General features: G+C 41.6%; 1 protein-coding gene across 2 annotated transcripts in view; it reads right to left on the bottom strand.

The window, feature by feature from the left end:
• NRG2 (neuregulin 2) overlaps window positions 1-16,360 on the bottom strand; it is a 317,255-nt gene that overhangs the window by 37,518 nt on the left and 263,377 nt on the right. For both annotated transcript variants that reach the window (XM_073356050.1, XM_073356049.1), the window contains one exon: window positions 14,486-14,544. In XM_073356050.1, the coding sequence (XP_073212151.1) occupies window positions 14,486-14,544 (59 nt within the window). The remainder of the gene's footprint in view (window positions 1-14,485; window positions 14,545-16,360) is intronic.

Consider the following 16,360-nt stretch of genomic DNA (forward strand, 5'->3'; position numbering starts at 1 on the left):
CTCTACAGTACTGTATGAAGCAAACACTTTTGAAAAACCCCAGAGAAAATGTATCAAACACCTGCAGTACAATGTCTCTGTATGCTGAACAGCACTGTACTGAGTGTTCCTTATGTGTCACACAAATTCAAGCAGCAAAAGATTTTATAACAAATACAAAAAAATATACCAGTAAAAATGTTTTTTAAGAACAAAATTTGTCCAATGTTCTCTGCATTCTGCACGTTGCCACCTCCACCTGCAAATCTTTCTCAGGTTTGCATGCAGTGTCAGAACCGTTCTCAAAGCCACGACTCTGGCATATCCTGCCAAAAATATCCCCTGCACATAGCTGCTCCGTGGGGGAATGCTCTTCGGGTTCATCATCAGAGACACTATCCTCTGGTGCCTCATCAGCCTGGTGGGGCTTTCCAGCCACTGCTGTCTCCAGGAGTTTAGTATAAGAAAGCTCCCCTTCTATCTCCAGATGACTGTCAGACTCAACAATGGCCTCCAATTCCCCTGTGGTTGGGTTTTCAGGAACAGAAGCACTGGCCAGCATATTAGTGTCCACCATTTTCAGTTGGTGAAAACCTGCCGTTTCTGAAGTAGTTTAGAACAGTCTGGGGAGAACAGAGGCCTCTGACTCTGTAGCAAGATGAAGTTAATCAGATCTGGGTTTTTTGGCAACATCCACCACTCGCAGGTGTGGGTCAGTATCCAGAGAGGCAATAACTTGTGCATTAAGACAAGCACAGCTATGACCTTTGACATTTTTAATGACACATGTTCATTGGCTGCATGACTGAGGTTGTGTTCAGAGGCAAGAATTTTAACATGACATGTGACACCTCTACATTAGCTGAATGAGCCAGGCAATTGTCAATTAAGCAGCACATGTATCAAGCAACACATGTATTGTAGCTGTAGCTCCCTGTTCCTTCCCTTGCTCTGTCGCCAGCTGACTTGCTTTCTGTTTCAGCATCATCCCATAGAGTCAAGCACCTTGGCCAACCTTCTGCTGAAACCGGAGCCATAGGGCTTCACCAGCATCTGACTCCTTTCCCTCACATTGGCTCTTGTGGCCTCAGTTCGCTGTGCTCCTGTGAGATGTTCTGGCTGTTCTTCTGAATACATGAGACAACAGACTTTGAGACACCAAACCACTCAGCTACTCTCACTTGCTTAGCACCAGGCTCACGTAGGCCCCCCAGGACCCAAACTTCATCAGTGAAAGCTAGGTTCACATGTTTGGAAGCCATAGCACACACTTGAAGCACTCAGCTGTACTTACTCAAAGGAATGATTTAACTGGGAATTGGTCCTGCTTCGAGCAGGGGGTTGGACTAGATGACCTTCTGGGGTCCCTTCCAACCCTGATATTCTATGATTCTATGAATGGGTCCTGGCAATATGTTGCAATTAACTGGAAGTTGCTATTAAATCTATGGTATTTATTATTATGACTGATCATCCTACAAACAAGATCAATCTCCACTGATAAATCTGGATGGCCCTATTTCTGGAAGATAGTACTAATCAGCTGAAAAGGAGAGCTTTGGGGAAGATTAGATGCCAATTAGCAGAGTGAGTGTGGTAATACGCAATGCTGTATCCAGCTTGTTTCCAGGTCGATGATGGTAGACATTCCAACATTCTGGAGCAACTGCACAAGGCTGAGAAATTCATCGAGACGTGTAATGGGGATGTGGTGTCTGACACCGGGCTTGCAGGTGGAAATTGTTTCAGAATCAGAAGATCCTCTAGGAAGGCAGTTTTCCCAGGAAAGAGTGACCGGTGAGGAGGCCATCCTATTTTGTATATGGAAAGGAACCTTATGATGGTGCAGGGAGCATGCTGATGAGATTATTGTACAGAACATAACCAGTGAGCGTCCAGGTAAAGGGTTGATAGAAGATGTGGATCCCAAGGGGACCTTCTTAGATTAATAAATGTCTATCCCTGCATCTACTACCAGAAAGCAAAGCATTCTTTGAATTTATAAAAAGAACGAGGAATACTTGTGGCACTTTAGAGACTAAAAAATTTATTTGGGCATAAGCTTTCGTGGTCTAAAACCCACTTCATCAGATGCATGGAGTGGAAAATACAGTAGGAAGATATATATAGAGAGAGAGATAGAGAGAGATGAAAAGATGGGGATTGCCTTACCAACTCTAACGAGACAAATCAATTAAAGTGGGCTATTATCACCAGGAGGAAAAATCACTTTTATAGTGATAACCAGGATGGCCCATTTCAAACAGTTGACAAGACAGTGTGAGGAACAGTAGGGGGGAAAATTAGCATGGGGATATAGTTTTTAGTTTGTGTAATGACCCATCCACTCCCAGCCTTTATTCAGGCCTAATTTTGATGATGTCCAGTTTGCAAATTAATTCCAGTTCTGCAGTTTCTCGTTGGGGTCTGTTTTTCAACTTTTTTTGTTGAAGAATTGCCTGCAATAGATCTGTAATTCAGTGTCCAGGGAGGTTTAAGTATTCTCCGACTAGTTTTTGAATGTTATAATTCTTGATGTCTGATTTGTGTCCATTTATTCTTTTGTGTAGAGACTGTCCAGTTTGGCCAATGTACATGGCAGAGGGCACTTTTTGCACATGATGGCATATATCACATTGGTAGATGTGCAGGTGAATGAAAAGAATAAAAAGAATAAATGGACACAAATCAGACGTCAAGAATTATAACATTCAAAAACCAGTCGGAGAATACTTCTTCCTCCCTGAACACTGAATTACAGACCTATTACAGGCAATTCTTCAACAAAAAAAGTTGAAAAACAGATTCCAACGAGAAACTGCAGAACTGGAATTAATTTGCAAACTGGACATCATCAAAATTAGGCCTGAATAAAGGCTGGGAGTGGATGGGTCATTACACAACTAAAAACTATATCCCCATGCTAATTTTCCCCCCTACTGTTCCTCACACCTTCTTGTCAACTGTTTGAAATGGGCCATCCTGATTACCACTATAAAAGTGATTTTTCCTCCTGATGATAATAGCCCACTTTAATTGATTTGTCTCGTTAGAGTTGGTAAGGCAACCCCCATCTTTTCATATATATTTATCTTCCTACTGTATTTTCCACTCCATGCATCTGATGAAGTGGGTTTTAGCCCATGAAAGTTTATGCCCAAATAAATTAGCTGGTCTCTAAGGTGCCACAAGTACTCCTCGTTCTTTTTGCTGATACAGACTAACACGGCTACCACTCTGAAACCTTTGAATGTATAATGTCTTATCTATCCCTGTCTACAATAGGGAAATGACCAGCTGTTGTCCACTGCAGCAAGTACTGGGTTATCCCTCGCCCCTTCTCACCTTAAGATAAAAATGATTTTGCTGCTATAACAGGGCAAAACTGTCTTCAACACACGGTTCTGACCAGGTCTCAATAATACTTTTTAGAGTCCACACCTTCAGAAGCGATTTCAACTACAGAAAGAGAAACTTGGACAGCAACGTTCAGTTACATACCTTCACATATGATGGCCATGCTTCAAATATTCACATTAAGCAGAACCTAACAGACTCATATAGCTCACATACCCGAGAAATCCAGGGTACATTTTCATAAAAGTTCCACCAAAAGCAAAATTGCTGGGATATACACTAACTCCACAACATTGACTGCTCAAGTAAATCTCTTCCATTCCACGTTTCCATGTCACTATACTGAGCACTGTGCAATAAATACATCTCTCTCCACTTAGAAAAAGGGCCTGAATAATGAGCTCTTATGGGACTACAAAATTCAGGGCAAAGTTTATTCTCTCTCTAAGGATTAGAAGATGCTGCTGTATGATTTCTCTGCAGATTGGTGGGAAGACACCAACTGACTTCTCAAAATTAAATTTTTAAAAGAAGCTAAGTACAAAATCTGGAAGAAAAATGGGGACTATACAAGGTTAAATCAGAAATTAGTGTAGGTTAGCTCCATTTTAGGTCACAGATGTCAACTTTAATATCATCATCAAGCAGAAAATAAAGCAGAATACACACTTAGAAAAATCAACAGCAAGATGAACAGGACTCTGGGTTCTCCACCAGATTGATGTCATTTCTTTCCGGAAAAGAGTGAATAGTAAACTTGAGGTGAACTTTCAGGACTCAGAAGAAAAAAAACATAAATGGACCCAGCAGAATTCTACACTGTGTGACAAAATTCTAAACTGTTCCACAAATCTCAGCTGGATAAAATTTAAATATAGACATTTGAGTTAACATGCTGATCCCTGAATTGTCTTCACTGGAAAGGGTGTTGTTTATAGCACTATTTTTTTCAATATCTCCAGTTCACCAGGGTGTGAGGGAATTATCTCTGTGTTTTACAAAACCCTTGGGGACCTGTTGACCAGAGCTCTGGCAATCTTTTCAGCAGACGGTTGAAAAAGAAGGCTCTCCCAGTCCCTTAGGATATTGTTGAATAAAATGGAGGAGGACAGATATGATCTCAAGAAATGGCGACCAATATTGTTACTAAGGGCTTGGTTGTACACACCACCACTTATGTTGGTATAACTTATGTTGCTCAGGGGTGTGAATAAACCACCCCCCAAGTGACTAAGTTACACTGACCTAAGCACCAGTGTGGACAGTGCTATGTGGCGGAAGAGCTTCTCCCAGCGACACAGCTACCACCTCTCACAGAGGTTTTATTATGCAGACAGGAGAGCTCTCTCCCATTGGCACAGAGCATCTTCACCAGACACACTACAGAAGTGCAGGTGCATCAGTGCAACTGTAGCACTTCTAGTGTAAACTAGCCCTAAGATTCTTCAGAAAGTCATCTTTGCAAGAGCGGTGGTTTTGGTACCAGCCCTGGTGACACAAGCATAGACATGTGCAGAGAAATGAAGGTAAAAACTGTCCCCAAGTCCCAGCATGGGTGCTTTCATGAGATCCACTGATAAAATTCCCCAGGTCAAGTGGAGTCATCATGGTGACAACATCACATCCAAGCAGAGGTATTGCTGAAGATGGAAACGAAATAGTCCCTCCTGTGTCTGAGACATTTTATTGTTGACGCATAACTGGAGGGAAACTTGTCAAGTATTTTGAAGAGCTTTGCTGCTGCCTTTAACTCTAGATTGAGTATTAAACAGTGCAGTCTTTTGGGAAGGACCACTAAGGGTTTAGCTCCTTCACTAAGAAAAGACAAGACCTGATTTTCTTCTCCCTTTACACTGGTTTTACTATCATTACTCCTTGACTTCAATACAGTAACTCCCTCATTCCACCAGGGTGACTGAGAGGAGCCTAAGACCTGACCACAAATGCAGAAATCACAACTCTTAGGGTTTCCCTGGGAGATGAGAATCCAACCCAGGAAAACTCGGACTTCCCAAAGAAAATCCAGTAAATATTCTGAGAGAGATATTGCAACCCCATACAGTATCTTTGGGGACCATTTATTAAATGTCAGAACGGTTGATGTATGGTTGCATTCTATTCCGTGGGGGAAGGTCACCTCAGCTCCTCCAGGAATTAAAAACAGTGGGGGGCGATTTCAGTGAGTCACTGAGTCTAAAAGGCTGAGTTTGAATTGACACAGGATTTCTTTCTGATTCAAAAAACGGACAGGTGCTTCTGTCCAAGAAGGGCCTCAACCCTTGTGGAAGGGTTGGAAAGACTGGCCTATGAGGGCCACATAAGACTGGCAGGTGGCTTCTGATAAGGTGTGTGTGTTTAAATCTGTTTATTGTTTTTATTATGTATTCTCTGTAATGCTTTAACCTTAAGAATAAATGTGCTTGCTTAGAAAGAGCTGGGTGGTAATTTGTAACTGCTGGCAATACACTGGTCATAGCCCTCGGAGAGAAAGCAATGCACAGACACTGGCAGACTGGAGAGATCACAGTGTAAAGCAGGGAGCTGGGCAGCCTTAAAACCCGTAGTCATAAGGGAGTGGGACAAGGGTCCAGGCCTAGAGACAGGTGGTGGCTGGAGACCTGACTGGATGCTCCTGGAGTAGACTATGAAGAGGGAAATACAGGTGCAGTTACCCTGAACTTGTGACGTGTTCATACTGGAGAATCTCTGACCATTTTATTGTTAATATTTATTCAGCAGCAACATCCCTGCAGCTGCAAGAATATCATCAAGATTAATTCAGTTTTTCTGGAGATTCCCCGACCGGTAAAGCACTTAAGAGGAAGAGAAATATAACCTGAGTGGTTAGGAGACGATGGGATTGGTTAGATTAACTCAGTCTTCCTTTTGAGAAGCAATTTTGTTTTAAATTTTGGGAAGACACAGTGGCAGCATGTTTTGACTTACTGGGTTTTGTCCCTGCCTAGGCTGAGGAACATGTAGTCACCTTAATGCCAACAAGAAGACGATGCCCCACTGTTGAAGATATCGCAGAATATCAGGCTATGGCGTATTTCGATGAATGAAGTGTCGGACTAAACCTGAAAATGATTCTGTCACTTGCACCTGAGAATTTATCTCAAAATCTATGACTCCCATGACCTTAGCACATGAAGGCCTATTAAGATGCCATGTTCTGTGGACTTAGCACTCTCAGGTTTTCCCAGACACCTGCCTCCCAAGGTTATAGAGAAGTAAGTGCAGTATGGACTTCCAGCCGCGTATGGGAATAGGTGCTATAATGTAAGTGAAAAGGCTGATAAAACCCTTATGACGTACAGGCTCCCAGTGGAGACAGGTTACAAGCTGTGATCACTGACCACCTGATTGTGCTTTGTCCCTATATCACTTCACATCATCACACGGCTAGGTCCCGCTGTGCTGGCCAGATATCTTGAGAAAGTTTATAACAATCTGCGCAACTAATGGAACTGGAACCTGGGATTGGACATTGTGATGTCCGTTAGTGATGCTAATAAAACTGAAAACCATGAGATCTGGCTAAGTGTGCTGTGACAGCTCAGTCAGGAAAAGCGAGAGAAGACTCTACCCAAAAGACAATAGCTGCTGCAGCTATGGCTTTAAGAGGCTTCCTCAGCCAGGAAAGATCATCAGTACATAAGGTGGGTGCACTATAAGGTGGGTAGAAAGCTGGCTAGATTGTCGGGCTCAACGGGTAGTGATCAATGGCTCCATGTCTAGTTGGCAGCCGGTATCAAGTGGAGTGCCCCAAGGGTCGGTCCTGGGGCCGGTTTTGTTCAATATCTTCATAAATGATCTGGAGGATGGTGTGGATTGCACTCTCAGCAAATTTGCGGATGATACTAAACTGGGAGGAGTGGTAGATACGCTGGAGGGGAGGGATAGGATACAGAAGGACCTAGACAAATTGGAGGATTGGGCCAAAAGAAATCTGATGAGGTTCAGTAAGGATAAGTGCAGGGTCCTGCACTTAGGATGGAAGAATCCAATGCACAGCTACAGACTAGGGACTGAATGGCTAGGCAGCAGTTCTGCGGAAAAGGACCTAGGGATGACAGTGGACGAGAAGCTGGATATGAGTCAGCAGTGTGCCCTTGTTGCCAAGAAGGCCAATGGCATTTTGGGATGTATAAGTAGGGGCATAGCGAGCAGATCGAGGGACATGATCATTCCCCTCTATTCGACATTGGTGAGGCCTCATCTGGAGTACTGTGTCCAGTTTTGGGCCCCACACTTCAAGAAGGATGTGGATAAATTGGAGAGAGTCCAGCGAAGGGCAACAAAAATGATTAGGGGTCTAGAACACATGACTTATGAGGAGAGGCTGAGGGAGCTGGGATTGTTTAGCCTGCAGAAGAGAAGAATGAGGGGGGATTTGATAGCTGCTTTCAACTACCTGAAAGGGGGTTCCAAAGAGGATGGCTCTAGACTGTTCTCAATGGTAGCAGATGACAGAACGAGGAGTAATGGTCTCAAGTTGCAGTGGGGGAGGTTTAGATTGGATATTAGGAAAAACTTTTTCACTAAGAGGGTGGTGAAACACTGGAATGCGTTACCTAGGGAGGTGGTAGAATCTCCTTCCTTAGAGGTTTTTAAGGTCAGGCTTGACAAAGCCCTGGCTGGGATGATTTAACTGGGAATTGGTCCTGCTTCGAGCAGGGGGTTGGACTAGATGACCTTCAGGGGTCCCTTCCAACCCTGAGATTCTATGATTCTATGATTCTATACATCCAAAGCCGTGGCTCCTTAAGGAACAGGATTATATGGTAACAACGCATATCAGACCCAATGGAATGGTTTTATGGAGTAGGGATTGTGCAGTCAGTGCTATGCAGCTGTAACGTTTTGTTAGCAAATTACGTTGTTGAGTCTCGACCTAGCTCTTTTGCTGCATTTCAGGCTACATGGTTATACTGCAGGAAAACAGAAGCAAAAGATGGCGGAAATCTAAATAAAAATATTTTGGTGTATATGTAGTGCAACCATGTGGTGCCTAATAATGTTTTATGCGAAAGAAACATTTTGAAGTGGATGTGAACAAAAGAAACAGACAAAATTTCACTCCTCTCTAAGCTCAAGAATCCAAGAAAGCTGCTGTTATTACGGAGTCCTGTGATCTGAGGTAGGGTTGGGCACCTGAGCAGAGTATAACCGAAATGGTAGTATGCTTAAAACAAAGGATTTAAAACTGTTTTAACATATTCCTATGCAAGTATATGGGGCTTCATCCAAAGGCCACTGAATTCAGTGGAAAAACTTCCACTGACTTCAAAGGCCTTTGGATAAGGCCCATGTTTGGGGACAAATACAGACCAACAACTCTTACTGGTGTCAATGGGAGGTGGATAATTATACCTGAGTGCAGAATTTGGGCCACACACTGGAGTTTTAAATTTTCAATGGGAAACTATTGTCCCTTACGTTGCAAAAGAGACTTTGTGGGTAACACCGAGTCACCATGCCTCAACATTCATCACCTTTTCAGGCTACAGAAATGATAGCTCTGTACTGTAAACTTCCAGTCCAGTCACTCTACCATATATAGTCAAGGGGCTAAAGGGGGTGGGGGGAGATAACTGCACTATAAGATTATGCAAAGATATAAAAGGATGCTGATATGCATGAGATGAAGCCTGTTGGCACCTCAAGATACAGCATGGGCTTAATAAGGAAACACCGAAAAATTACAAACACAGAACACAAATAGTGTAATTCTTTTAAACTTACAGTTTGATTTAGCTATTGTTATGAACAGTGGGATGGGGAGAAAGCAGGCATAATAGGTGGTAAGACAGTGACATTAAAGTCAACTCAGCCAATCAGGAAAGCTAACTTTTCTTCATTTGCACGTTACATTTTTATTGGTTAAAATGCTGCCAAAGTCATTCTGTTTTACTGAGGTTTTACACTTGAGGTCATATTTCACACTGTGACCCTCACGGTCCTCTGATTACATCACAGCTATGCGATATGACTTTTAGAAGCTGGCAGAAGATATGATTATTGCTGTATGTTTCAATATTCTTGGCTTGCAATCTATATGATGATTACAATATCCATATTGCTGTATATATATTATTATTATTATATACACTGTAATTATAATTGTGCAGAGACATAATTACACATAAACATGAAGAATGTGAAATGAAAAATACTTTCACAAAATGATTTGATGATTCATAAACAGTGGAGTTAAGCCTAGACTATTTCTTTTCATTTAATAGACTCTAAAATATCAAAGGTACATCTCTCTTATATATATTTAATTATATTCGGTACGCATTTAAAATTAATTACTTATTCTCCTTCAATCTAAATTAAAACTGATTTAAATGTCTTTCTAATGTAGGTCACAGTCCCATTGGTATCTATACAGCAAACACCTCTATCCCACTTGTTTAAACATGATCAACTTTAGATGTTCAGGTCCTGATCTTACAATATATTTCACAAGGTTGGATGCCTGAACCTGTGCAGAGCCCAAGGAAATCAACAGAGCTCTTCATGGTCACAGGGATCCTAACGTGTGCATCCAGTGCAGGATCAGGACCTTATTTATTTTATTTATCCTTTGATATGTACCTTAGATACCTTTTAATTGCAGTAAATCTGTCATTCCTTCCTCTGCCATTTTAACCCTTTGTTTTTGCAAATGTCTCCAAAGATGTTTTGTGGCACCCTGCATGAAAGGTGCTACAATAAATAAAGTAAAACAACAGTTCTAATTTGAGTATTTGTCCTTGTGGCTCCCATGTTTGCTGCTTATGGGGCATATGTATAACACCACATGTGGGAGCCACATGGACAAAACATCTCCGAGAACCACAGTTCTGTTAAATAAGTAACTATTATTCATACTTTTTGGTTTCATTCCAGTATTTCCACACATTTCTGATTATTTTTGCATTACAACAAAAAATAACTAAATGCAGTATTCAGTGTAACCTTCTGTGGAGAAATCTGGAAATCCTTACTCAAATTTTACTCAGGCAAACACCAGCTGACATCAGTTGCCATTCACCAGCATAAGGGCTACATCAAAATAGAGTTAAGAATCTCCAGATTTCTTCCAATAGTGCTAATTTCAATGAGTTTCTCTGCACTGACCTGGAAAAAATCCCCCCACCAGCAGATGAAAAACTGAAATAATATAAGCATGATCCACAGAAAAACTGAATTTCAATATTTTAACTGTATTGTCACATAGCAGTAAATATCATTAGAATTTCTCATGACAACAGCTTCTGGAGGTACTACAGAAGGACAAAAATTAGCACTAGGGATTCGCAATAGCCACTGAATCACATGATCATAAGAGCAAAGTGGAAAATCTTTCTATGGGGGGAGAAATCATCCAATTATTTCAGCTTCTCCATATCATAGTGTCTGGAACAGATTCTTCTGACTAGCAGAGAAGAACAAACCTCCAGTGCTATCTGGCAAATAGATAGTATGATCCTGCATCTACTTAGGTCAATGGAAGTTTTACCTGAGCAAGGACTGAGTAAATACAGAGTATGGACTCCAAGGTTTAGCCCAGCCAGGATGCAGTCACTCTCAGGAAGCACTCTACACCTGGCCTGATGGAACCCTGGGTACATCCTCCTAAGTATCTGGCCTAGATGCAGCAAAAGGGTCTAATCATCATGTCAGGTTAGTGTCCTGAATTTATATCAGTTTGCAAAGAATCAGCCTCAGCCTTTGGGTTATGCCTCGCCATCAGCATCAATGATTATTTAATATTTATATTGCAGTAGCGCACAGAGGCTCTAGTCAGGATACGAGCATCTAAAAAAACTAATAAGCATTTAATAAAGCTTTAGAGTGGTCATAATGATTCATTATTTTATTTAATGATTTGTTACTCATTGACAATGTGCTCAGAATATGAATCACAAGGCATGTTTCTTTTATTTTCCCTGGAAATTTTTCTGGAACCATCTGAGTCTGTTTCAGTTTTTGATCTGTCGTCACATGCATAGCATGAAGTGGAAAGATAATTAAAGACATAGTGCTAACTTTTATTGGGCCTCATATTTAGATTTTGTTAAAAACAAACAAAAAAAAACCCAAGAGAAATGTTATTTTTTTCCTTTAAATCTTCCATTTGGAAAAATTTGAAACCAAATACACATTCCTCTGCCATGTCTGTAATCCAAACATTGCAGCACTGCAAATCTGGAAATGAAACCAGCTATAAATAAAGGTGAACCTCACTTCTCTGATTATTATTATTGAAGTTGAGACAAATGTAAAAAATAAACAAATAATTACTGAAAGGTAACCTGGACATTTAATAATCAGTGGGTGATTAACTGATGTAGGTCAAGAAATGGGTTAGATTGTAATATGTGATTTTAAAGTTGACAGTGTCATTTTAAACCATGAATATAACAAAAAATTCTCACCAACAATGAAAAAATCACATTTTTACAGTCTTGCAAAAAAATCAAAGCATAGTTGGTCTTCCCGTGAATGTTCCGACAAAACAAAAGGCACTTCTCACTGATTAGAACTCATTGTTTTAACAAAAAAGCTATTTTTATTGTAAGAAAATGGCAAAACTTCTTTGCAAAAATTATGATGCCTCTCCCTGACCAAACCATGATGCACTACAGTCTCCCCTCTGACCAAGTGATATGGTGCATCATGGGAGTCACATAGCTGTGGGTAAAAAGAAAAGGAGTACTTGTAGTACCTTAGAGACTAACCAATTTATTTGAGCATGAGCTTTCGTGAGCTACAGCCTTAAGTGAGGTGCCACAAGTACTCCTTTTCTTTTTGCGAATACAGACTAACACGGCTGTTACTCTGATAGCTGTGGGTGGATCATAGTAAATGTGCCCTGGCCAGGGAGCCCATAGGAGAGAATAGAGGAGTCCTACCTGAACTATAACTCCCACATGTCAATGTCCTACTATCGGGAAATGCGGTTTAATGTTGAACTAGCATAAAATGAAATATTTTGAGTCAGTTCATAAAACGTTCTGATTCGGAAATATCAAAATTATTATTATTTTGATCAAAAATGCTGAAAGAAAACATTGTGCCATTTCCAAATTTAATTTGTTTGGAATGTTTTGTTCTGAGCAAAAATTTGATATTTAAACTTTGCATTCCAATTTGGGAAAAAAACAAAATGTTAAAATAGCAAAATTTTCTATGGGACAGAAATCCAATTTTCACTCATCTCTAGCCAAATCCTCATTGACAAAGCCCATTGCATCTTGTTTGTGCATGCAGTAGAAACTATTATAAAGTTAACATTTCCCAGCTGTTACTACATAGTTACTACTGATATCTACTATTATAAGTAGAGGGAGAAACAGGGGTGGTCTAGGAATTTGTAAGGACAGATCTTAGATATCACTAGGTATGTGGTGTCCGTTGGCAAATAATGACATCTCAATGGTGACCCCTTTGTATAGTTTCACTTATAAGGATCTGGTGTTCTTTAGCTATAAGGCTTTCCTTTGACGAAAATTAGGGGCAAATAATAGCCGGATGAACTGAGCAAGTTTTAAAAATACATCCTCTGCAATGCCCTAAATCCTTATATTGCACGGGGTGTATATTTTGCAAAGCAGCAAAACAATGACAAAAACTAAGGAGAAATAGCTGGGCAAACATTTTAGAAGCTCCCAGCCCATGTTCACAAATCTCAGAAATGCACAAATTCTGAAAGACTGGCTGACCTACCAGAACTTGGACCACAACTGTAAGCCAGGTAGCAAGGATCGCATAGTGAGCACACACTTTGTGACTGGACACAACAAATGCTTGCACATTTTGTTTAACTGAGTGTATGCTGCTAATTAAATGGCCTGATTCTGCAACTTTTATTCACTTTGCATAGTACTTACTCACATGAGCAGTCCCACTCAAGTCAAGGGGGCTACTCACATATGTACTACTCCATGTAAAGGTTGCATAATTGGCCATTTGAAAAGGCCAATGTCTGATGTCCGTAACTGTGGCTGGATTCTTAGTTACACTGCTGTAAATCCACAGCAAGTCCAATGGCTTCAATGGTCTTATTCCTGATTTACACCAAGATCAGAATTTTGCCCTGAGTTTAACACACTCACACTACAAACTCCTGCTGACATGGATACAAAGGAGTTTGTCTAAACAGGGACCTAGTAAAAATGAAGAATTCAGTCATCTAAGTCAGGCACTGCCCTGCATCAGTGTAAGGCTGCCATATTCCATGGGGAGATGTGGGAGGAACTCTGTCTCAGAGAGGGATATCTATGGCTACACCCCTTCAGGAGGTGCACCACCCAGAACTTCTGAAAGGAACAGCCATAATCCAGCCCTTAGAAAAGACGTCAGGGTTTGACCCAAAGCTCGCAATGGGTAATATCAATTTCACAGTGAGTGAAGCTTCGCTTAGCTGCTGGAAAAGTAAACACAGCCTAGTCTCTGAAAAAATGCAAGGAAATATTGTGAAGGCCAAAAGTATAACTGGTTTCAAAAAAAGAATTAGATAAGTTCCTGGAGGGTAGGTCCATCAATGGCTATTAGCCAAGATGGTCAGGGACACAACCCCATGCTTTGGGTGTCCCTAAACCTCTGACTGCCAGGAGCTCAGACTGGATGACAGGGGATGTTTCCACTAGATGGACCACTGGTCTGACCCAGTATGGCCGTTCTTCTGAAATAATTGGTGGTCTTCAGCCCAACTCTACCTATCATTCCCAAATTGGTACAGAGAAACTCACAGATCCCACTTTCAAAGTTAAGGAAAGGATTCCTGTGTATTGTGCAAAGCAGTTCCTCATGTGATAATAATGTTAATAGAGGTTTCTTATCACTCAACCTGTTCTCCACAGCACACTTGAAAATCTTTGCTTATTTGGATTTTGCATGAAAAGAGCAAACTGTAAAATCCTACATTATGTTCGTTTACAAGTGAAAGCAAGAACCATTCAAAATGATTGTGAGACAGCGAGGGCTTTCATTTTCCTCTTAGCAGCACTCACTTAGCTCCCATTAATGTCAGCCAGAGCTACACGGGCACAAAAAGAGGAGAACAAGGCCCTAAGGAATGGAAGAACCTGCTTTAAAGATGTCACACAGTGCTACGATAATCAGGGAGAAAGAGAAGTAGAAAGAGACATACTGGAGAAGCTGACCATTGCGAAGTGCTCACACCGATCCCCGGTGAATTCGATCGGACACCTAACGAAAGAAAGAAAACCAGAAAGAGAGAAACAAGATAGCAAAATGATATCGAAGTGGACTGAAATGCGGCCCCTCCTGATGCCACCTCAGATCCCTTCCACGATTCCTATGATTTGCTTTCAGCCTGATCCCTTACCTGTTTCCCTAACCCAAACATTCTATCAAAACACACCCCTGGCTAGACCACTCTAAATCCAGTGCTGCGCTGTGCCCAGGAGATTTAAGTAGTGTGGTGCATTTTTTTCTCTTCAAACATACTTTGCTTAGGATCTGGCATGTACAATCGCAAAGGCAGTTTTTCCAAACATCTCTGTCCGAAGAATCCGTTTGGACATCTGGAGGAGGAAAAGGGGACAAATCACAGAACAAATCTGGCAGCATCCTCGAGGCTATGGTTAGAAATAAAAGTGCATAGTGATGAATGGAAAAATAAAGTTAAAAGCTTTATGTACAGTTCCTCCATTTAATCTCTGCTTTGTTTAATCAGGTTTCCTTTATATCAATATTCTGTTCTTTTCTAATCTTCAGGCGGCCAGGTGTCAGCAAACCCATCCTTTCATTTTAGGCCTGTCACCTTCCTACTCACCTGCCCACTGCTAATCACCTCCACCAGCTGCCACCTGACAAGAGGGGCAGGCAGGCTTTGTGCTACCGAGCAACCTTCTTGGAGACTAGTGTTACTGTCACTACGTACACAGACTGGCAGCAGGTACCACAGGTTGATAGAGCTATTTGGAAGTGGTGCACGGCAAGTGTCCTACTCCACCTAATGCCATTACCCCCCAGAGGCACTGCAGGAAGCTCCAGCACTCTTCCAGGGGAACCTGTTGTATTAGGGTTATGGAGAGAGCATTCTCAATGGTTTTCCATGGTAAGGGATAGACAATAAAGTTGCACTGGAACAAGCCCCTGTCCAGTTGCTGGGGTCTCATGACGCCCCCAGTCACTAGTACTGCACCAGGATGATCTGCAAGCCTAGGGCCATATTCAGCCATCATTTACACAAGTGCAAATCCAGAGGAACTCAGGTAGAGATTTTGCTTTGTGGCTCAGGCAGCTGCAAACCAGTGAAATGCCTGGACAAGATCCCTCAGTGTGTCTAGTTATTGGGGTTCAGTGTTGCGGGGCAGAGTTACACATGGGAGGCACTGGAACCACGACGTTTAGCACTGATGCATGTAGCATGTTGCTGGCAAGGCCAATCCAAAGGGACGGAAAAGTTGCTTTGTCGGAAGGTTCTTTTAACTTGACCCACAGGATTGAACCTCAAAAGTTGGAGTTTGGAGGTTTAACCCTGAACAATTCAAATGCTTCTCCAAAACCAATCAAGGCTCCTTTCTTACTCATTCTCCTTCTCCACCCTTTCTCCTAGCCTAACTAGGTAATTCCCCCACATTGTCCTTACCTGTCCCTGACTCTCCGATCCCTCTGTCTAGCCCACAGACCTCTCTCTCTCTGACCCCAAATGAGCTCTCTCATCACCCAACTCCCTCTCCTGGCACAGGCTGCCTACCCTTTGGTGACATCACAATGGCCAGGGTTGCCTCCTATTCAGTCAGCTGGGCTCCAGCTGGCAGCAGTCTTTGTGTCTTACACACTCTGCAGCTACAGTACTCAGACTGAGGCTCAGGAGCTGCAAGTGGCTCTTTAATATGTCTCCTGTGGTTCTTTGTGGCACATGATATTAAAACACTGTGTGATTTAATTATTAACCAATCAGGATGGTTTTACTATATTACTAACCAATTGTAGTTGATAAAATAATGATACTTGGTCAGTCATTTTGCAGTGACAATAATATAGATACAGATAT

The sequence above is a fragment of the Lepidochelys kempii genome, chromosome 8 (genome assembly GCF_965140265.1).
Source record: "Lepidochelys kempii isolate rLepKem1 chromosome 8, rLepKem1.hap2, whole genome shotgun sequence".
In the NCBI taxonomy this organism is placed as follows: domain Eukaryota; kingdom Metazoa; phylum Chordata; order Testudines; family Cheloniidae; genus Lepidochelys; species Lepidochelys kempii.